Consider the following 24,254-nt stretch of genomic DNA (forward strand, 5'->3'; position numbering starts at 1 on the left):
CATGTTAAAAGAATCCCAATTCCTTCTGGTGTTAACACCACCTGTGAATCCATGTCTGTCACTGCATATTCTAAAATACACCCTGCATTTGAATTTCTGCCTTTGCACAGAGATTTGATAACAAACCTAACATAACAAACTAAAACCGCATAAATACTACATAATTTTACCATTTATAAATATGGAAAATACAAATCTCAAACACAGGAGATGCAATGCAAAAGATAGAGGACTGTATTAAAACTACATCTTTTAGAGCTGCCCTGTAGTAACTCAGAAACACTGGGGACTGACCTAGAGGTATTTATCGAACAAATAAGTGGATTTGATTTATTTAACTGAGAAGAAGCTGCACGACAAAAAAATACAGCAGCTCAAGGTAAGTCTGTCAGCAGGATTTAAAAAGGCTTATGAAGATCATACACCCATTCTTTAAGACTACTGTTTTGATACATTTTGTATTTAGTCTTCTTTTAGGAATATTTTGCTTCTGTATGCATATGTAATTAAGGCCTCTGCACACTATGAAAATATAACAGTCTAAACCAGAAATAAACATTCTCAGGTGACATTTGAAAAGTGAATTAACAGGTAAATATGACCCAATCACTATATTCTGCTTTGATAGCCACTCAACTCAGACATGGAATATGATTACAGATCATATAAAATATCTGAACTACTATAAAAACCTGATTGAGGAATAATGGCTCATTGTTGTATCATGACTTAATCTTGATTCATGTTATTGAAAAGAAACAGCAACTTGAATACCATGGAAATTTGCTTTTCTTGTTCTGAAAACTTCCATGATTTGTAAGGTTATAAAAATCGATTCTAATTTAGATCCTTTTTACCAAATATGGGCCATGCATGTAGGTAGACTTGACACTTTAAAAGGCAAGAACTAAGTACCTCTGTACGAGACTCTTTGCTTTAATGGTCGCAAGCAGAATGGCTGGTACATTAATCTTCACAGTTACAAAACTCATTGAACTAGAACGTGATAAGAAATGTTTTCATCTTTCAGGATAGAGCTCAAGATTTCAAAATGTTCTCTCTAAACCTGATTTTTTAAAAGAAATTGTGACTTGGTAGTAAATTAAGAAAAAAAGCAGTAATCACAAATAAAAGTTAGCTCTGGTACTTCTGAGTCAACTGTGTCACACACTTGTTGCTGAAAACTACTGCGCTACTGCCACCACTTACCATTTACGCATGAATTTGGTCTTTCATTATTAAAAAAAAATCAGTTTGAAAGTACTTCTGCATTCAAAATAAACAGCCCTTAAGACAAGTGTCTTCTGGGGGTTTTAGCCACTTCAGTCAACTTCTGAGAACAACGCTACTAACCAGTGGTGAAAACCAGACTTTGCTCCCTAAGTGTTAGGGCGAACTCATGAAAGTTGAATTCTTTGATTGTTCTTCAGCTTTGCACCCTGATGCCATCTGCTTGTTTCAAATCCGTTTCCTCCTCTTGTTCAGTGCACTCACATGTAATTCTTTCTTTCTAAACCAGTTTGCTGTAGTTTGAAGGGGTGAGGGGGGAGTTAACTTAGAAATCTTGTAGCAGGAACTCAAAATTTAGTGATGTAAGCAAGAAATAGAAATGCCATAGCCACTGAAGAGAAGACATGCGGCATTGCTTACTTAAAGCCCCATCCTGTCCCCCCAAGGACAATAGCTGCTACCAGGATGGCACCAGCGATGGAGCCTATTATAAGATTGGTGGCACTAGGACCTGTGATAAAGGATTATGGTAAGACAGACATAAGAACCAACCACTTTATTCACATTAAGTGAAGCAACTGAAGGGTATTCAAACAATTCAAGGAATACAGACAGCACACAAGGTGATGTCTCTAGACAATTTCAGTAAGCCCAACTTACTTTTCTTTAACAGTGAGCGTGAACAAAGCTGTTGGTCTCTGCATTATGCTATGTTGACTTCTACCATAGATAAAAATCTAGTATTAGACAGTAAATTCCATTGTGACTCACACCATTATCTAGTGAATAAACTGTCAGCTGAGGACACTAAGATATTTGTGAATAATTTATTAGTTTAAAGCAAGAAGTATGAGTGCTGTATGCTTTATGACTACAGCAAATGAGAAAGAAAAAAAAAAATCAAAAAGCCTAACTTTTTTCATGGGGGACCCTGAACTGCGGTAGATATTTTGAGTTGAGAGCATCTAGGACCACTTGCTAATCGCAGTACAGACTCCCTACCATTAAGTCAATGCTAAATTTACAAACATTTGCTTGACAAAAGCAAAGGACTATATAATAAGGAACAAAAGTTAAGCTTTCCAAACATCAAAGCATCTCTTCACCATCCTCAAGAAGCTACTTAACAACAAAATGAGGAAGGGTGGAGCAGGAAAAACAGAGCAACAAAAAGTAGCAGCACAAAATATGCTTGTGCAATTTTCTGAAGAGGGCAAAAGAACACTAAATAAGATATTCATAATTGACCCTTAAGTGCTCTACTTACACAGGGTGGAGGAAAACTGACAATAGCCTTAAGTCATTTTAATGGGTCTGTACAAAGATTTTCTGTTGAGCAGTCTTTGATGTAAAGCACCTGAGCTCAAGGCAAAATGAAACCAACCCAACAGTTCCTTTGCAGCATATATTGCATGCTTTTGATTTTAACATCTACATGTTCAGAACAGCCTTCAAAAACAGTTTTAGCCTCGTAACCCGGTCTCCCAAATCAACCCTTCTACACAGTAATTGAAATTTTCCTCGTTTAAGTGTTCTGAAATTGAGTTTGCAAAACTGTCAGACAGCTAACGTAAGGAAGAAAAAGGAGCAGCCAGAGATCAGCAAAGGAAAGAGCAAGGGCAGCTGCAACAACTCAAAGTTTTAAGCTGTTAGGTCGGTATCACAAAACCTTCTGCCCAGTCCCAGACACTACAGTAAGTACATGCCCTAAGATTTAAAACGTAATGCAGGGACCTAACTTCAGTGCATCCGTTATATGTTCCCCATATCAGTGCTTGTAGAGATCAGATTAGCTAAAAGAAAACCACATTTTAAAAATCACCTCCTGCAATTCTTACACAAAGACTGTGCAGGAATATGAGTCAGAGACTTGTCTGGAAAGAAATACAGCGAGCTTTACAGACATCAGCAGTGCACAGAATTGACAACAATAATAAAAGGTAATTTTTCACAACTTGGAAGAACGTATCTTACTTGGACTTACCTTTAAAGTCACACCTGGATCAAATCAACAGGAGTGAGCACAGTGCAGCGTAAATGAATGCCATTCCACAGGCATTATATTCCCAATTAAGGCTTGCTTTCAACTGCAGCCTAATGAGCTACTGTATCTGACTCAGATCTATGGCTTATTCTGAATTTTATTACATGCTTGCACACAACAAAAGATTTAAAACACAGTAAGTAATTTATCTGTAATAAATTTTAGAAGCCTTGAAAAAAATCTAAAGCTCTTTTTTTTTCTAGCCATGGAATGCTACCTTCCCACAAAAGAGGCACAATGATTAACTGATAGTAATATGCTCATAACTTAGGTAAGGAAGTAGCAAATCACTGCTTTTTTTTACATCCTCTTCTTATTATGTTCCCTAGTTGTTACATATTCTGTGGGAGGAGGGGAGGAGAGAAATAAATCTCTTTCATAGTGCATATCCACTCAACAAACAGCAATTTGTTCTCCCAATACAGAAAATACTCTCGTTTCTGACTTCAATGTAAAAACAAAGCTACTGGAATACTTATGATTACTAAACAGCGGCCACTTGTTTACCAGAATGGAGTCCTCCAATTAATGAATTCCTGTTTTAAAGTACAGAGATTTAAGAGGATTATTGCTAAGCTGTTTTAAGATTGTACCAGACCGTGCACATAAAAGTGCGTACAATGGGACTATTTTTTTATATTTTATACCTTACCTTACTTTTATTAATCATTATCAAGAAAATTGTATTATCAATAAACCAGAATTTTGCTAACGGTATGAAGCTCACTTTGCATCAGGACATTTTAGTTAGTGATGTTTATGAAGAAAAGTATAAATCAGTATGTTTCAGCTACATAAGCCTCTCTAGTCACTGGACTCGGATGCTTGATGTGCAAGCCAAGGTTTTTAATAACCACCATACTGTGGGGTCATTTTCTATCCAGACTATTACAAGATGCAACACTTGTTCTTCCTGCCACACTACTGCTGCAACCTGCAGACCGAGATTTGTCAGGAAGAAACATCTGCAACTGACTGCACCGTAACCACCTGGCACACCACCCTCTCCTGCAAGGCACTACCTGCACAGCTATCTTTTAGGACCCTGACACAAACCCTACTGAAGGTTCTTAAAAGAGAACACACCTATAGTTTCAATGGACTTCTGACTATTCCCTAAATCTTTACCATAGAATCACAGAATCATTTAGGTTGGAAAAGACCTTTAAGATCATCGAGTCTAACCATAAATCTAACACTGCCAATCGCTCCGAACTCTGCTATTTGTAGAAGAGACAAGTTTACTCCAGATTATCCTGGAGGTACCAGCACACTGGGGTGGTTTGACGCTTTCTTTTCTTGCATGTCATTTGGCCAGCCAAATCCTCTAGTTTCTAGGTATCCGTTTGAAGATGAAGTCTGGAAACAAAACTACTCCACCATTTCGTCCCCTTTGATTACCAAAATAAATTCATAATTGACAGTAACAGTTGCCAGGACCTGAAGGCCATGAGGAACAGAGAGGGTATTTGTGTTCCCCATGTGCTTTCTTTAAACCGAACAACAAAAAGTAGCAGCAAATTGCCTTGAATGTACATTTGTAGCTGAAAGAACCAGAGGACAAAGACTGACAGGATCCAGAAGAGAAGTAGGAATAGAAACAAAACCAATGAGTCAGGTAGCGAGTGATAAGAGCAGAGGAAAGATGTGGAAAAGCTGGAATTAGAGCAGGATACAGGAGCAAGAACAAATGGTCAGGGACATGAGTCAGAACTAAGTGGACTGAGACAGCAGGTAAGTGAAGAACTAAAACAGAAAGGCATAAGGCAGACTGTAAGCAAAAGGCAAACGGTCCTCAACGTGTAGGTAAATTCTCTGCTCTAGAATCTAGGTTCCAAACATCTACAGGCTTTACAGTCTTCAGTTTTTACAAACAGCTGTAAAAGCCACCAGTAAAACAGTGCTCTGATCTTTCTGAAGCAGGTGATCTATTACCTTCTTGCTTCTATCTGTTTTTCTATTAGCTGTCCTCCGTGAGTGCAAAGGTCTCTACTGTTCTGAGAATCCCGAGTAACAGTCCACTTCAGCAAAAGCTAAAAAAGGTTGTATCCAGGGCTGCAAACTCAGACACGCAAAAACCTCCCTGCCAGAAGACTGCCTGTGCAGCCTTCATTAGAACTGTACATGAAGAGTTTTTCACACGGCCTGATTAGAAATCACAGACTGCCTTGCTATGATTCCCCTGTCAGGCTGATGGCCCTTCACACAGCAGAAGTAATATATACTATTAGAAACGCAACAAAATTGTAGAAGAGCAGAGTAGCAGCAATTTATTTTGCAGTTTGCACAGTGAATGCAGAATGAAGACAATTCTTATATGGGAATTTTTAAATGTGTGTATATATATATATACACACATACACGTATATAAATCATAACCACTGTTAAAACTGAGGTAGTGGGCTAACAAGATTACAGTTTACTAAAGGCTATAAGATGACAAAAAAATTGCTCATATGTATTCTTTTTGTATGAATTCTGTATCTCAGCATTCTACCACCTTGAGGAAAGAGAATCTTAGCAATAGAACGCTCAGAAGCTTTGCTGTAAAACTAGTTGTCTATAGTGTTGTCATCAGCTTTCATCCTCCTAGCTAGATCATGTCACCCATTATTAGACTGAAAGCCCCACAGGTTGTAACAGACAATTTCTGCATTTTACAAAACAAGCCACGTTAGTCTATTGTGCAAAGTAGTCACAGATTTCCATTTCCCCCCATTATTTTTATAATTTGGTCTAATGGAAACATTTAGACATATAATTTTACTGCGACAATGTAAAGATTCACAGACTTCTTATTTTATGCCCCACATTATCCCAGACAGGAGAAGGTTCAACACTGCATGAGCAAACCACGTGACACAGACACAGTCAAATCACACGACAAATACTGTCACCACACAACAAAGCTAACAGGGTAATACACAGAGGACTTGGGTGCATACAGTTACCTCACACACTAGGCACCAAACATAAAACTCAGACTAAGAAAAATGCTTACTCTATTCCCCACCCTGTGCCTCCAAAAATCACCCCCAAGGCCAGAATGGTCCCTGCCACTGCACCTATTAGCCTGTTAGTGGCCATGCTCACTGTGTGGAGGGAAAAGGGAAGATTTTTTAAGGAAACGATCACATACACGTCTGAAATGAAAACATGAAGTCATTCCTCAGAGGAATATTTTATGCCATAATCCATTGTTGGATAAACAGTTCAAACCACCTAACAAACCTTTATTTACCAAATACTGCAGCCTTAAAAATTCTGAAATGGGCCATATTTGGTTTTCTTGGAATGTTTGCAAATATTTCAATGAGATGTTTTCCTGTAAATATAAGACTCTCTTAGCCTGTGATTCTACTATTTCCTTAACAAGAGAACACTCCTTAACAAGAGAACACCTTCTGCTTATTTAAAACAGCCAAAATGTGCATAAATCACCAATAAGAAAAGTTCCCTTTGATCACCAGAAACTTACTGCATCCATAATACAACTAACCAAATGAAAACTGTTTGTTTGGAAACAGTTCCATCAGAGGAATAAAAAAAAGAAAGCCAACACAACTTCTTAACTAATTCCTTTACTAGTTATTAATATTTTTCTTTTTACTGCATTTATCGTTAGGATTCTATCTCCATAACCTAAATATGGGAAAAACTTACCCTACAAATGTGCCTCAGGCAACACCCTTGAAATTTCAGTATCTTCAGATAGTCTCTCATAAGACACTGAGGCATTATTTTTAATTTTTTTCGTGGAGCCTTGTGAGAAAAAAATATCTATACATTTCTCATTTCAAAGATTAAGGGCTTGATAGATTCATTGAGCCATAAAAGACCACAAGACATCAGCTGAATTCCCTGTCTAATGGGAACTTTTCCAAGAGACAAAAGCTTTATAGGGCTTCATGCTGAAAAAAAGTCTGTTTTGAAATGTTTTTGTAATTTTTTTTCCTGTTTCATAAATATACACAGATAAACATGCGCACACTTGAGACACAAGTTTTATATTAAAAAACCCAAACAAACACTATTCTGCTAGTCAATCAAAGGTCTAATTCTGAAAATGAAATTGCAAAGGAATAAACTTGTGTGCATATGGAATGCTACTGCTAGCCAACACTCTGAAGTAATTCAAAGTTTTTTCAGTAGCTGAAAACTAAGAGCAAGAACTCTCTATCTTCCCCCAGCTGCTGGCACGCTGTGCAGGTCTGCTGCTACAGGATACAGCAGGTTGCTGAGTTTAGAGTAATTCAAGACTCATCTGTTAATACAAACATAACTAAGGACCACTGATTTTTTTAACCCTGAAATACACTGTGGAGCCAAAACCAATGGATGGATGATGGAAAGGTCTGAAAAGTGCAGCAGGAACAGCAGTCAACTGTAACTTACCACAGCAATATATAAATAAATAGCAATACTTCCTACTTATACATGCTCTAATTGTAGTAAGAAAAATTCTTGGATTTATGGTGCAATGAATCTTAAATCTATGAGGTGAATTTTCACATCATGAGTGTTCTGTTTTTGAAATGTAACAAAACTCAAATTTAGGGCTATAAAAAAGCAGGAATTTTGGTTTCTGTCTCAGACTTGTAAACTGGCATTATGACACAGGAAGTACTGGTAATAAAGGGAAAAAAACTGACTGGAAACTGCTTTAGTTCATTGGATCACTACCACACAGAAAACTATTTCTGTATTCTTCTGACAACTTTTCACAAAGGGATTCCTCTATTAGCACACAAAAGAGATTATAGTGTTCAAGCTGCCAAATTAATTTCTAGGTGATTCAACATCAAAAAATTACTACAACAATGTAAGTAAAAATAATCCATCTTTTCAAATCAGTGGGCCACCTTGTACAAAAATTCTGCTTCTTTGCAGGGGACTCCACTGAAAAATGCAGTCTAAACTTTATGTCTGAACCTACTGGCAGAAATCCCTGCAGATACTATTAATTTAAGACTTTCCCCCAGAGTATTTCAGCATCTATGTATTAATTTTCACAAAGTTATCTCCATTCTGAATTTGATGAATTAAATTGAATTACAAAAATCTAACCAAGATAGGCGTACCTTCTGTGTTGCCTTTCCTACAGACCATTTTACAAAGGAGGGAATTATTTCTTAATTACAGAACATTGAAATAAGTAATATAAAATTCATGTACTCTCAATGTCACAACTGTCAACATTGCTCTCCTCATCTACACATAAAAAGAAGTAACGAGCTCAACAGCACCGTTCTCCACTATTTTTTTTAAGACTTTAAGCAGCGTTCCACAGTTAGGAAGGTTTCTGTGAGAAATGGAATGAAAAGCAGCTTTGTAAGACAAGGTACAAACCAGGCATCTCCACACTGAGCAGCAGTGGGGTTAGGAGTCCAGGAGGCACCTTGCACACATTCCCTAATGCAACTCTGGACTGTTCCAGAGAGCCTCCTTCACAGTGGTACTTGTTTTAAGATGATCTCTTCAACAGGTCTTGGTAAAGTTCTAGTGGAACCTTTCTGCTAAGGGGCAAAAGAATAAGGTGCACAAGACAGAAGTAAAGCCTTTCTGGAGGGATATACCAAAATTCCATCCTCCCCTGAAACCCTGAATAAAGAGTATCTGATTAGAGTCTGAGCTCTAAAGAGTACATTTTTAAACAACTCTATCTTCTTCCCATCAGCCTTACATAACCAACACAAGAACTTGGACCTGGGACATAGCAGAAAAATTTTGTTTGGGTTTCTCTGTTGTTTACTGGGAACTTTATAACACCAGGTAAATATAGCTTGATGTTGGACAATGTCCCGGTGACAGGAAAGACATTTAAAAAAAATGGACAGCACAATACAAAGATACTTTTTTGGCAGATAAGTCAAAGAATCTCAAGTGCTTTTCTTCCTCTTTTTTAACGAATTATTTCCTCAATAGCTCTTCTTTATATTTATACTTTGTATCCAGTTGAAATACCTACTCAATACCTAAGACAGGTAATAATAGTTGTAAGAATAATGTAAGTCTTAAAATCTTAATTTATTTCTTTTTCCTCCCATTGAAATCTGGTTTCAAAGAATCAAAGCTCTTTTCACCAGGGACATGCCACTTTTCCCTTTCTTATGCCACAGCTCTCTGAATTAGACAACAACTAAGGGAACTGGAAACATCTAGTAAAACACAAATACTCAGTTCTCCTATAAATAATAAGAGCTACACTTAGATTCCAATCACAAAAAAAAATCATAAAAAACAGAGCATAAGGGACATAGGAAAAACAAGGAAGTACATACCATCACCTATTGCAATCTTCCCCAAATTTAGATTAGAAAAATAAAACTTTCATCAATTCTCAAAGCAGAAAGACTTCCTTCATCTACATGAAGTGGAATTTTACTGTCTAGGTCTAGACAGGACTTCACAATATTATTCTCTTTTTATATGCCAATTCTACTGCAAAATGTCCTAAATACTCGAAAGAACATCAAAACTGAAATCACACAAACCCTTGGGTCCTTCATCCTTCTTGCCACCAGTATCCCTGATGGGATCATCAATACTGCAGTCTGTCCCAGCCCAGGAGAAATTACAAATGCAAGTGGCTTCATTACTACAAACCTGGAAAATAAAATAAATTACAGCAGTTGGTTTTTAACTACATTTTATTAAGTTTATTTAACATGCAATTAGGCACTTCATTCACAGTATAAAACTTATCCATTTATACATTGCACCAGTAGCACTGAGTATGCTGAATGAGTATAATGGATCAATAACCTGGAAGTTTCCTTTAAACCTCTAAATACACTAAGATGCTAGGAGAAGAAGTGTTCCCAGTGGTTCCACCATCAGGTGCACTATACACCTGCACAGAAGATAAAAAACGAGCAGAAACCATCATCCAAAAACTCCCTGTCTAGACTAGTTAGGTCTTCACTAACCAACTATGTAGACTTTAAGCCTGGATGTCCAGAAGGAACATGTGCATTTGCATTTAAAAGGTTCAAGACATGGTCATGCTTTACAACCTCTCACGTACAGCTTGCTCCCATGTAGAAAAAATAGTAAGATTTTCATTGGTTTTGTCATACTATTTTTCTAAGCAGCAATAGGAGTGTTTGCTTATCTTCTAGAACGAAAGGAAATAACTTCAGTCTTCATTTAGATGAATGACCTCTAAGAAAGGACTTAGGACCCAATAAAATAATTGTCAGTACATTTACGAGATAGAGAAAAACCTATCAAACTGACAAAAGCTAAAATATCAAATTAAGAGGGAGAGTTGACAGCTATAAACTTCCCATATGAGAAAGAATGAACACATGGAATTTGTTGCTAGAAGATATTGCTAAGGAAAAAAAACATGACATGAGCAATAGACACAAAACAAATAATGAAGTTTTGATTATGTAACTAGGAGTGAAGTCAATCATTAGGCATCAGTTAATAAAGTCTTTTAGAAACTGGAACATAATGTCAAAACCCCAGAAAATAACCTATGCACTAATGATTACAAGTAAGTAGTACATGTAATTATTTTTTTTAATTTAACTTTTATGTCACTCTGTTTCTTAAAATATCCACTGAAGAATCTTATTTAGGATGCTAAAGACAAATACATCTTATGACAGGTTTGATCAACTGAAGTATTCTTTTAAAATTATGAACTGAATCATCCAAAGCAAAACAAAATTTAACAGTTCTCTCACCACTCATGTCACCCTCCAAATGTACTCAGACAATTTCTAGATCTCCTAGATCTTTTACTTTCCAATTTTAAAATTTGTAGTCTTGATTTTGAACTTAATCTTCTTCTTTGAAGCACTCAAATTCATCTTCAATTACACATAACAAAATGAAAAAAACCACCTTCTCGTATTAAGTCAAGCCCCTCAGGCAGGTATCTGTCCACTGAATCCCTCAGTGGAAAGTTTTCATCAATACTTTGTCAGCATCAGTTAAGACATAGAACAGGAATCTGTCCAGCAAAACATACCCAACATCTTAGACAAATGGACTTTTGAGTAGAATAACAGAATATAATGTGCTTGAATGTAAAATGATACACTTTCCATCTTAGAATCATTTAGGTTGGAAAAGACCTTTAACATCATCAAGCCCAAGCATTACCCCAGCAACGCCAGGTCCACCACTAAATCGTGTCACTGAACACCACATCTACACGTCTTTTAAATACCTCCAGTGATGGTGACTCAACTGCTCCTCTGGGCAGCCTGTTCCAGTGCTTAACAACCCTTTCCATGCAGAAATTGTTCCTAACATCCAGTCTCAACCTCCCCTGGCACAACTTGAGGCCATTTCCTCATCCTATCAGAGAAGAGACTGACATCTGTTCAAGAGAATGTATCATCTCTGTTGAGGTCAAACAGTTTAGAATTTTAAGTCACGACGTACAACTCCACAAACACAGGACCAACTTTATAAAGGTGCTAGCGTGCAGGAGAAAGTTTAATTTAAGTTGGCAAGTAGCCTGATATATGGGTAGTACATAACAGAAGTCTTTACAATAACTGATGTCAAAGCTCTTCCTTGGTAGTAATGAAAGTAACACTTTGGATATAATTGCAGAAATAATTTGACAGCTTTGCTTTCAAAAATTTTCTCTCTGTTTCACAGAACGGCAGTCTTCCTCTGAATCTAACATTTGTGTTTTCAGACCAGTATGTCTTAGGAACAATTCCAGGTAGAGAACTCTACATTGTACATGAAGACCAGATAGAGCAGAGATACATCTTCTGAAAAGCTTAGCTGCTAACTCCCAGTGCAGACTCACCCCATGACCAGAACAGACTTTTCCATTAGAACCAATGGGACAGCTGCTTATGTTCAGGGACTGAATTGGCAGGCACTTTTTGTCCAGACACATCATTTGAGGTCCGCATGGAGCTCCATCCTCCACATAACCTAAATCTGTGTCATCATCCAAAAGAACATGAGCACCACTAGGAGAAATAAGTTTTAAGATACTATTAGTATTATGGGCGGAGTCTTCTGAAAATATTAAACATGTTAGTGTAGATACTAAACGCCTCATACCTTTCTTTCATTCAAGCATACAGTCAAATTGAACAAAACTATAATGTTTTTCTGTCTCTCCACAGCATTGACAAGGTGTTTCAGTTGACAGACTGAAAAGAAGTCCTGATAATGACTTCATTATTCAAAAAGGGCACCTTATGCTTCGGGATTAGGAGTCTTTGACAGGCCATGCTTCCTCCCCACCCCTAAATGCTCTGAAATACTACTGGTACAAATATGTTTAAAAACTAACTTCCCATGTGATGACATTTAAATAAAAATACTAGTGAATGGTAGAAGAATAAAGAACCATTCTTCATTCAGGATCTAACCATGTAAGAGAGTATTCTCAGCACGACAGCAATGCTACCAATGTCTTTAAAATACAAATCCAGTGCTGTGCACAGGAAGCTAGAAGCCATTTACCAGCCCCTTAAGTGAACTGTGGCTTAACATCTTATCCCACCACAACTCTTCAGTTTCCTCCCTCTCATTTCCCTACAGCTATTTCTCTGAGGATATAACACACAAACTCATCGTTTAATATATAGTCTTTGGCAATTACTGACCTTTCCCCTCTCCGAAAAATATAATGCTGAGCATCAAACCCTGACTGTGAAGTTCTGCTACTGGAGAAAACAGTGTAATCAAGATGATAATCCATATTTTGCCCTCTTTAAATGTGGAATATTAGTCTTTTTATTTTTATACACCAAATACCACTCAGAGTAATGATTTTTCTGTAACATACTAATTACCTACAAATCATACAATTTTACATTTATGTTTATCTTAATTCAATTAGGTTTGACAAGGCAAGATCATGTTGGAACACTGAATTATTTTTTACCTGCAGTCCACTATTCGTCCTTGATGATAAAAAGAATTTGGGATAATTTCTCCTTGAACTTGACCAACTCGTGGAACTCTAGTAAGATTAGTACAGAGCAAAAAGCCACAGAAAACATCACTGTAAAATGGGAATATAAAACAAAAAGTTACTGGAATAACATGTAGTAAACTTCCAGAAAAAAAAAAAAAAAGAGACTGGCAACGATGCTGCTATTAACTAATATATTACCATAAGTTGCATGAAAGACCTTCAGAGTACAAGTCTGGAAATAAAATATTATTTGATATAAACAACAAGAGGGAGAAAGAGGAAATCATTCATGCCTTCTCTCTAGCAACTTGGACACTGCACATTAATGTTAAATTTGGATTTTTAATTGTATTTTATTTCACTTGCAGGACAACAGAACAATAAGTAAATTAGGAGAAATTTGAGCCTATCCACTAATGATCTTTAACTTGAAGAGGAAATTTAATCAAATATTCATCTAGTACTGATACAATGCAAATGAATCATCCATTTTCTCTACAGCATCTGTAGGCCTAATGGTCCTCTCTGGTCCAAATAAAGGTTGGAATAAACTTGAAAGAGCACAATCTGGTATCAGTCCCAGAGCAAGAGAAAACAGTGTGTCTATCTGCAGCCTAATTTACCACTATCAAGTCTGAACTTGTGACTTTTTGCTGCCTTGTCCTCCAGCTCCTCTGAAAGAACTGTACACTTTTGTGAAAATGTGGAATTTTTTACAAGTATATTGCTAAGTCACCCATGGATTTGTCAGAATGAGCTACGGAAGTTTTTGAAGACGCAAACTTTGTGAAGGAAAGAAGATCCAAAATAATGCAAAACAAATTGCTGACACATTAATGAAAAGTAGAAAATATTACACCAGTATTAATCTATTTAAAACACAAACAATCCCTATCAAGCTGAACTTACTGTTTGCTACACTGAATCCATCGGTCTCCATCCTTTCCACAGTTTCCTTTTTTTGTGCCTTCTGTATTAAGCTTTTCATAACAAAATTTGTCAGATCCTGAAGACTCTGTTGATGAAAGGAAAAAGGAATGTACTTTCCACTGGCAGCATGTCAACTTTGAAAACCTGCAGCAGTTCTCTGTATTTTTTAATACAAAACAGAAATGTAACCCTCTGTGTATGTACACATATGATATTTCTCAGTGACTGAACTGCTATACCTACAGATCTCTAAAATAATGCTCAAAGTTCAAAATTTGCCCTGAACTTTTAAAAAAGCAATCTCCACAGTGTCTGTATTGTCTCCTGCATTTGAATTTAACTGTGGTCTAATTTTGTTCACCTTGCAACAGTTGCATATAGATTTAATCTACTTGTTTGCACTGCAATTATCCCTGATCTGTATTTCAGGAGAACAAGGATTTTATACATGCCATATACCACAACCATAGGTTCAACTCAATGTTAATGTTATTGTTTTAGAAGTTCACAAAGAAAACAAGGTTGAACAGTCAACATGTAATTTCTACTGATTTTTACGAGTAGAAATCTGAATTAATAGGTTGAAAACCACTATTAGTTACTTACAAGATAATTTGTTTTTTCTAAAAATCAATTAAGAAAAGCACAGCTATATAGAGGAGGAGAAAATATTACAAGTAAATATGACAGAGTAGTTTCAGTAAAATCACTGGTACGGAAGGCAAACTATTCTAAAATGTAAGTGTGTAGGATACAAAGAAATTAGTTAACAAAAATATCTATTGCCTTTAATATTATCAATAAATGTGAGGTGGCAACATAAAGCTCAAAAAGGCATCAGAGGACAGAGAAAATGTTGTCTCCACTCAATTTTACCAAAAAATCCTCAAACCCTTCCCCCTTCTCCAGTAAATCTAAGTTGCTATATTTTGCATGTTTTCTCACCTAACTGCACCAGAGTTCAGCACCTGAGTTCAGCACCTGATGCCCCACCTATGTGTGCAAGCACAACACATCACAGCAATCCACTGTTGTCACTTCCAAACTCAAAACTGCACTTGGCCACAGGCACACCTTCTCACTGCAGTCTACTCTACTGACTTAACAGCAGAAAGAACAAAAATACTAAAACTACAATACAAAATGAATACAAAAATAAACACAAAACCAGAAATAAAATAAATAAAATTTAAGTTAGTTAAAGGCAACCTACTAGATCCCCAGATATATTTGCACTGATTATCTCTTGTCTTGCATTCACCATTATAGCAACGACCCTAAACAAAACATAACATGTTAGCAATGAGAACTGAATGCTATTTCATTTCCTTCACCTCCCACAAAAAATGCCCCATGTTGATTCTTCACACACATATCAGGATATATAACAGCACAAATTTGGGTACATTTTGGCCCAGATTCTCAAAGTCAGTTGATGTCTATTCTAATATGCACTGACATTTCAGCAGCTGCTTTATATTTATTTACATAGTTGTAAACTTATTAGCATGGAGTGTAATACAAGATCTACACATAAAACGTAAAGATACCAAGCTGATTTTCCTTTAAATAATTTTTTTGCTATTCATAGAGTTCATAAAGCACAAGCAACATTGATGGTCCAAAAGACAAAATTTATGAAGAAATATGGAAGATGGGATTAAAAAACAGCCAGTCAATTTCTATTTGCTGATGTGCAGGGATTTTAAAACACTGCATACCTGATTAGAATCACAGGCATACCCATCCTGTTTATGAAGATTTGGCGGACACTGAAAAAAAAAATCTTTTTTTATCGTGTGTACTGTAATAATACATCAAAGGATCACATACAGAATTTTCCCCATTTTATAAAACCATTGCACAACATACAAAGTGCATGACACTAACATCTTGGGCTATCAAATACAAGGTTTGATTCTAGCTTTCTGCATATTTCAAATAGAAACTAAGAGAGTGTGGTGAAACGAAAAGCAAAAAAAAAAAGCATTCAATAGCACTGTATTTCGTAGCTAATACCGGAGCCATGTTTGCAACACTGACACTGCATTCATTTCAGTTCCACGAAAAGTGAGCAAACATCTCATTGTAGCCCATCAGTCCTTGGCTTACAGAGCTGTGGGCTTTTGTGATGTTAGTTGACGTGTTCTCTTGGCATTGGAAATTTTTGTGGTAGTTAGTAGGTCCAGAAGCCTCGGATTACTAAAGCTAAGATCAGACCATTTTCAAAGCTTTTACTTATTAAAAAGGGACCTGTGAAGATTTGAAAAGGTATGCTGCTGCAATGGATCACATTAGCCAATCTTCTCAGAGCAGCCTTTCTAGCTTAAGAAATTCCTTCTCCCTCCCATTAAGTATGCTCCATCTACAAAATGAAATATTTACAACAAAATCTTAGCAACAGTTAGTTATCTCTAAGTGTGGATGTCTCAGATAATATAAAAAGAGGTTACTCTTAGTTTATTGGTGTCTCTTAAGCCAACGTCTGGAGAGACACATCCTGAGAGAGATCTATACTGACTCTTCCTTCTTCAAATCTAAGAACTTGATGCAGTACATGACTGCAGCAGAGTTGTGAAGCTGTCATAATCTTGAAGCTAAATACTCTGTATTGAAAAGCAGCATCTATCACCTGAAGTGTCAAAGTTGCTGTGAAAATGGAAGATATACAGAGTGTTGATTGATTAAAAGAACTGAATTTAAAACAACCTTTTGTTTGCTGTTTATTCCTGTACTTCGGAGTATTAGCCAAATGTTTTCAACAGGAAATGATTCACAACTTCTAAAATTATCATACATGTGCATACTCTTAAAAAACGTAAGACTTTATATAAGTCTTATGAGTAGCAGCCAAGGAAACCGCAGTTGTTTAGTCTAAGGAAAAGGAGAAACCTTATCACTCCCTACAACTACTTGAAAGGAGGTTGTAGTGAGGTGGGGGTTGGCCTTTTCTCCCATGTAACAAGTAACAGGATAAGAGCAACAGGCTGCCCAGGGGAAGTGGTGAAGCCACCATCCCTGGATGTACGTAACAGACGTGGTGCACAGCGGCATGGTTTCGTGGTGGATTTGGCAGTGTCAGGCAGGTTAATAGTTGGACTTGACAATCTTAAGAGTCTTTTCCAACATAAATGATTCTATGATACTATACTCAATTAGTTGTAGTTTTCTACTTTTATATTTTAAACTATGAGGATAGGCTAAGGGAACTGGGATTGTTCAGTCTTGAAAAGAGAAGACTCCAGGGGGACCCTCTAACTACCTTCCAATACCTGAAGGGAACCTACAGGAAGGCTCTCCACCAATAGGACAAGGGGAAATGGACTTAAGTTAAAGAAAAACAGATTTAGATTGGATCTTAGGAAAAAATTCTTCAATACGAAGGTGGCAAGACTCTGGAATAAATTGTCCAGAGAAATTGTGGATATCCCCTCCCTTGAGGTGTTCAAGGCCAGGTTGGATGAGGTCTTGAGTAACCTGCTGGTCTAGTTGAGAGGCGTCCCTGCCCATGGCATGGAGGTTAGATTTGGTAATATCTAAGGTCCCTTCTAACCTAGGCCATTCTATGGTTCTATGATTTCAAAAAATCTTACTGCTATTACCTTTCAATCCATTCACATTTACAGTATATTCTTAGTACTTACACTACAGATCAGGCAAAGAGTAAAGGAGGATGCCTGATCAAATACTATACAGGTACACAAACCGTATACATTTCAAAAAACAAATAAACCTACAGACCTCTTAATACTTTTGGTTTATGACTGTTTATTCTTATTCTCATGTTTAAAAAACCAATTGTTAAGTTCTAAAAATAGCTTCCCTAATTTTGTTTATATGAGTCTGCAGTTTGTTAATCTTGATTTTTCTTTTAAATTGATATAAAAATGAGTGCAAACAAACATCAAGAGTGTAAACAGAGAAAGTTTCTGCATACATACCTGGCCAGAATCTCCAGTGCAGAATTCTGCAATATCGCATTCATTCACTGCATATCGACAGTCATAGCCTCGTGGGAAAAACTGGAAAATGAAAAATATAGTTCAGGACTAAGATTATATCTGCAGAAGGTGTTTCTTTTCATTCTACGTAAAACACACTTCAAACTGTAACAGGCTGCACACGACTTCCATGGACAACTGAGATGAACAATAAATATACTGCAGCAACACTCACAAGACACGACGTATTACAGCAGGGTCCATCACTACAGTGAGCTCCATTAGAAAGCGAGCACTTCTTACAGCAGTCTGCATAGCATTCCTGAAAAAAATATTAAGCAAAATTTTTAGCTTTCCATTTTAAATAAGTTTTTTCTTCACAATCTTTCCAACAAACTATTATGCACCAGCAGACAAAAGAAACAGTTCAGCACTCCTGACTTGAAATTATCAGCTGGAAGAATCCTTTGCAATGCTCGAATACAGAGGCAAATATGCTAGAGCAACAAGGGGATGCACACCTCCTGAAGCCTCTTCACAGGTGTGGAATAGCCTGGGCCAAGGACATGCTGCTTAGTCAAATTAAATTCAATGCAGAAAAAATATTAAGAAAACAAATTATGGGTGCAATATATTTAAAGCTAGGACTCAAATCTACAGGGCAGGTTTTTGCAAAAACATCACTGGAATGTTTCTACAATAGAGAAGAAACCAACAGGCACCTATCTCCAAAGCACACATAAGGAGTCTTACCCCTCCGGGGAGGAAAAGTGAAGGGGTAAGCACTTCTACAATGCAGGGCAACAGTTGCTGGGAAACAGCTACATCTTGTCATTAGTATAAGAGAAATTGTTCTAAGAAACACACCCTGTCTTTGTACTCATTCTCACTTGAAAAAAAATGTTTTAACACAGACCTTTAATGAAGTTGCCCCCTAATAATAGTCAAAACAAATTCATTTCCATAGCTTTTCCCCTTCCCTTACCAATCACATAATTTATCTTCATATATTTTCTAAGAAAGACTTGTGGATTAATATAACTCTACTTGCCATTCGGAAACCGCAATCACATTCTTCTCCAGCTTCTACGTATCCATTTCCACACTCAGTGGCTTCAAAGAGCTGAAAGTAAAAAAGCACACATGGCCCACCAAGTAAGAATAAAACTAGTATCAAATTACCTTTCTGTCACACATAGCCCAGAGAATACCTATGCCATGCTACTGTGATGGGGAAGGCAGCATTTTTTCAAGTGCTCCTGATCAGAACATGAAAGATATGCTGATCAGAAGACATGAAAAATATACAGCTAACTCACTTGAAAACTAGCCCTCTTCAGAATACCAATCTCAGAAAATTATGATAAACAGAAAAACAATAAAATAATACTCAAGGGATAACATCTGAACTTCATTCCTATTCTATGGATGCCCATTTCTCAATTCCTTCAAGAAACCAGTCAGCAACATGATTCTCTGGGATCCACTCGGATATCCATGCTTGCTCATGCAATTAGCTACTCTCTCTTCCATTGTAAAATGCCTGAGCTTGAAAATAACGAGCATTAAGAAACACTGCCAAAAAGGAAATTCCATGTGCTGTAAACTGTAAACAGTTAACCCTAGGACCAGGCATATAAAATACAGATAAATCCTACAGTTCACGAGTATAGGGATCCTATACTGGTTTCATGTATCACAATTTTGATTAAAGGTGATTTCAGATATTTTTCAGTCTTGTCACAAAAACAGTTTTGTAAAACCCTTTTCTGTTTCCAATATAATAATTTGGCTTTAAAAACCTACAAGAATATCAAGACTCTCCAATTTAACTGGGATATTAGCAACAGAAATACATTCATAATTAGAACATGGTTGAAATTAGAAGTTAAAAGCTAACAAGTTTAAATGAGAACTGATAAATCTACAGCTAGCTAAGGATGAAAAATGTGAGCAAACATGTTTTTTCTGCACGGGCTTAGTGGCAGTACAGCTGTTGAGGATCATCAAGTTATGAAAAATAACATGTGATACAATACAAATTGCGCAGTGAGGTTGTGGAAAACCCCTCCCTGGAAGTGTTCAGGGCCAGGCTGGATGGACTTTGAGCAACCTGGTCTAGCAGGAGGTGTCCCTGCCCATGGCAGGAGGGTTGGAACTAAATAATCTTTAAGGACCCTTTCCACCCAAATCATTTCTAAACTTGGATGGAAGTCTTCTTCAGTACTTTGGGTAGGAGGTGGAAGGGAGAGCAATCATAATGCCTAATGAAAAAGAAGGCAAACATTTTACTTCCGTTGCATAAACCACATAGCTAATCAATAGCACCTGCATAAACCACATAGCTAATCAATAGCACCTACAATCCCACGTGCCAGAAGGAAAACTATACTCCAGCAATACCCATATGCACTCTTCTTCACTAGCAGTGTTGACACAACTCAGAAAACTGGAATTTCTTAGGGTTTTTTTCCTCTCCATAAGCCAGCATTAGTACTATGCTTCAGTAGAAACAGCAAGATCTCCTATTCTGAACATGGAATCCAGTTTTCCATCAGACCTGGTTGTCTGACCTGTGGCCTGTAAGCAAACAAAAAGGGTTCAAGAAAACAGAACCCACACAGAATTCCTACGGCATTAATCAGCAACCATCAAACGCTCATATACATGTCAGAGCATAACTAAAAGATTATAATTAAAAATGACATCACGATGACTGTGTAACACAACTACGTTTTATTTACCTTATCTCCTTACATCCAAATAATAGGATTTAAAACAAAGTGACTGAATTTTTTTTTCCCCCTAAAGTACTTCAAAGTTGTGAAACACTGATGTAGATAACATATAAAGACAATTTAACCATTCTCCTGAAAACACTTTCACAGAAGTAAATCAGACAATTTCACAATTTGTTGCTATTACCTTCCTAAACAATCACCTTCAAAAAATTAAGCTGTGTTTTCCTTTATCCCTACTTACTCTTTTCTGTAAGAATTCTTACAATCTAATTCTATAAGCAAAGATTGCTACCTTGGAAAAAGATCAAAAAAATTCTCCAGCAAGCAAAATTTTTTTAGTTAATTGCATATGGTGTTGGTCTACCAAAGGACAGAGCACAGTAAACAGAACAGCCTAATAGTCTCATGTGCTGCTAAATTCTACAAGGACAGCAAGCCTGACATTATAATTAAATAGAATATTAATACTTTGAATTGACCTTACTTTGCAAAAAGAACGCTACGGAATATTTTTATACTACTCAGCTTCAGAAGGATGACAGGCTAATATTGCCTTAGAAAAAATTACAACCTTTAAGTTTTTAGGTAAAAAAAACCAGTGGATGGTAGACGGAAACAGTTATAAATTAGTTTACTAGATATACATCTGAAATGAAATGAAGTTAACTTTGAGAACAACCACAAGCTGCTACTGTCTACATGAAGTAAACTAGTGACTTCTAACTCCTTGTGTGGTAACTGGGATTCTTTTTCACAACCAAGTCCAAAAATGGAGTGTATGTGGAGCGTGTACTACACCCTCACTTGTGAATTTATTTTGCACTACCTCCAGCTTAATAACTGGTGCTGAATGGGGAAGTATATAGGTGTGAAAAAATGGCTTCAACATTTGTCATTATTTGAGCATGAAGAATTGATGGAAAACAAGTTCCATTCCTCTTAAGATTATTTTTAAATGTTATGGGAATGAACAGTCAGCTAATTATCATAGAATCATAGAATGAGTTAGGGACCTTAAAGATCATCTAGTCCCAACCTCCCCACCAAGGCAGGGATACCACCCACTAGACCAGATCAGTCAAAGCCTCATCCAACCTGACCTTGAACTCTTCCAGAGATGAGACATTCACAATTTCTCTGGGCAATCCGCTCCATTGTCTCACCACCCTCACAGTAAAGAGCTTCTTCCTAATGCCTAATCTAAATCTACACTGCTCTAGTTTAAAACCATTGCCCCTCCTATTGCTACACATTATAAGCAGCCTCAAGAAAATACCCATAGACATTTGAATCAATTTGAGAACAGATGGGTGTTAGTGAAATTATTACATTTTCATTACAATATTCAGCACAGATGCTGACTACCAACATATTTATTACCTTTGTTGGTCTGTTGAAAAGACATGCACCTCCGCCACGAAGTAAAAATTCTTTGTATTCTGCAATGCTGCATTTGGAGAATTTCCTGGAATGGAATACCCTAAAATGGCAAAGAACTAGCTGAGTAAATGACCTGAAATACCAACAGTTAATGGAAGGAGGCAGAGGACTCAAACCATTTTTTTTAATACTGTAAATCCCAGTTTCTTACAACCAGTGTGTGCAATAGTATTTCAGCTCAGGTGTATTCTCAAACAGTAAAATCACAACAAAAGAAAGTTTTTAAACATTTTGCATTTTTATATTTCTACTATATGGATCTATGGTATATGAAACTGTAGTCTTTTAATCTTCTAATAAGGTGAAACCACTTTATCATAATAGCTTCTATGCACCCTCTCGATTGCATGCATAACCTAGTGTTCACTTGGGTTTGTCTTCCCTGCAGCTTCAGTTTAAAAGATGGACTACATTCATCACTGGTCAACTCACCTGACCCTGCTAATAAGGTTAATTTTTAAAGTAAAGGTAGTTGTAGCCGTAAGAACAGCTGCATAGGGTCAGACTAAAAATCCACTTTACCCAAATCCCATCTCTGATTTTGGCCCTCAGAATATGCCCAGAGAAAAGCAGAGAACAAAGCTCAGTACTACTACTTGCAGAATATTCTTCCACCTTGCAAAAACTTCCAGCTCAATGACTTTCTCAGGAAGACTTATTTTGTCTTATTACATAATCTTAATTGTATTTTCTCCCATGAATTTGTTTAGGGTAGAGGACAATGAAACCTGGCTTCATCCTATACAAATGTGCTTTCCTCCCTCAGACTTCACTGACCGTTTAGCTAAAGAATGAGAGCTGAGAGTACTTGCTGAAAGCTTCTAATTTTTTTCAGTGGAACAGAAGCAGAGAGACTGTTCACTCAAAATTAAAATTTTGAAGGAATGGGAGAAAAAAAATCAAAATTGAGGAGGAAAATAGAAGTATCACTTATCAAAACTGCATTATAACACATCTTCAGGTGCATTTAAAAAGTATAAGTGGATGTATCTAAGGAAAAACCTATATCTTTTAGTTTTCAATCACTGTAAGTATAGCGAACTATTAGTGAATACATTGCACTGCACTGCAAAATATAAGATGTATTAATACTTCCTAAAATGCAAAGGAAATGAACTGCAGAAAATTTAAATCATTGATCCGTATGTTTGGGTTCATTTGTTAGTATTGAAATACATGGACAAAACCCAACACATAAATATCTGTCATAATGTAAATTATGAACTCATTCCAGAGCCCTCAGTTACTGATAGTTATGACATACCCTGTTTCCTCCATGATGCAACCACCCCAGGATTCAGTGCAGTCACACTCTTCTCAGACAAGACCAAAATACAATAGAAAAGGAAAGCAGTTATAAATATGCTTGCAAGAATTAAAAAGTACTCTTCTATAAAAGTGGACCTTGACTAACTATACAGAAGTCCGATGGCTGCTTGTCTGTACAGATTCTAGCCCTAAAAAGGAAACCAGTCCACTTGAAGATATACTAATATAATTAATATAAATGTGGTACTTTCAAATTACGTGCATATATCCATGTTCTTAGACTCAATGCAAAAAGTTTCAAGCAGTACAGAAAGCTAAAAATAGCTGGCAACATTCTTCACTACATGCTTTCAAAAGAGGCATCTGAGGAGTATGTGCAATACACAAGATACTGACAAATATGTTCACATATCCTCCTCCCTAAAATGTGTACAAAACACTCTGAAGGAGAATTCTTACTGGAGAGGCCACATTATTTTCCCTTTGGCATAGCATTATTCACAGTAATATGTGAATCAGCCAAACTTTCATTAGAAAAAGTAGTTGAGTGAAAATGGATTTACAGTTTACTTACAGCTATAGCATGTAAGTCAACAGCGACTGAATTCATAAAATAAAACCGTAAGATCAACATCTTACAGTTGGTAAAACAGAAGTTACAAACTACCCATAAGAATTATCCACCAAAGTAGTAACATTTTCAAGAAGAAAGGTTCTGTATTTTAGTTACTACTGCAAATCCATGCTTT

General features: G+C 36.7%; 1 protein-coding gene across 1 annotated transcript in view; it reads right to left on the reverse strand.

Annotated features, from left to right (window-relative positions):
• Window positions 1-1,646: 1,646 nt before the first annotated feature.
• ADAM23 (ADAM metallopeptidase domain 23) overlaps window positions 1,647-24,254 on the reverse strand; it is a gene marked incomplete at its 5' end in the record, with an annotated part of 54,285 nt that continues 31,677 nt past the window's right edge. The window contains 12 exons of the mRNA XM_009875074.1: window positions 1,647-1,741; window positions 9,769-9,880; window positions 12,057-12,225; window positions 13,152-13,271; window positions 14,094-14,199; window positions 15,328-15,391; window positions 15,836-15,886; window positions 18,056-18,136; window positions 18,291-18,377; window positions 19,107-19,178; window positions 22,177-22,276; window positions 23,501-23,549. Coding sequence (XP_009873376.1) covers window positions 1,647-1,741; window positions 9,769-9,880; window positions 12,057-12,225; window positions 13,152-13,271; window positions 14,094-14,199; window positions 15,328-15,391; window positions 15,836-15,886; window positions 18,056-18,136; window positions 18,291-18,377; window positions 19,107-19,178; window positions 22,177-22,276; window positions 23,501-23,549 — 1,106 coding nt within the window. The remainder of the gene's footprint in view (window positions 1,742-9,768; window positions 9,881-12,056; window positions 12,226-13,151; window positions 13,272-14,093; window positions 14,200-15,327; window positions 15,392-15,835; window positions 15,887-18,055; window positions 18,137-18,290; window positions 18,378-19,106; window positions 19,179-22,176; window positions 22,277-23,500; window positions 23,550-24,254) is intronic.

The sequence above is a fragment of the Apaloderma vittatum genome, unplaced genomic scaffold (genome assembly GCF_000703405.1).
Source record: "Apaloderma vittatum isolate BGI_N311 unplaced genomic scaffold, ASM70340v1 scaffold5568, whole genome shotgun sequence".
In the NCBI taxonomy this organism is placed as follows: Eukaryota; Metazoa; Chordata; class Aves; order Trogoniformes; family Trogonidae; genus Apaloderma; species Apaloderma vittatum.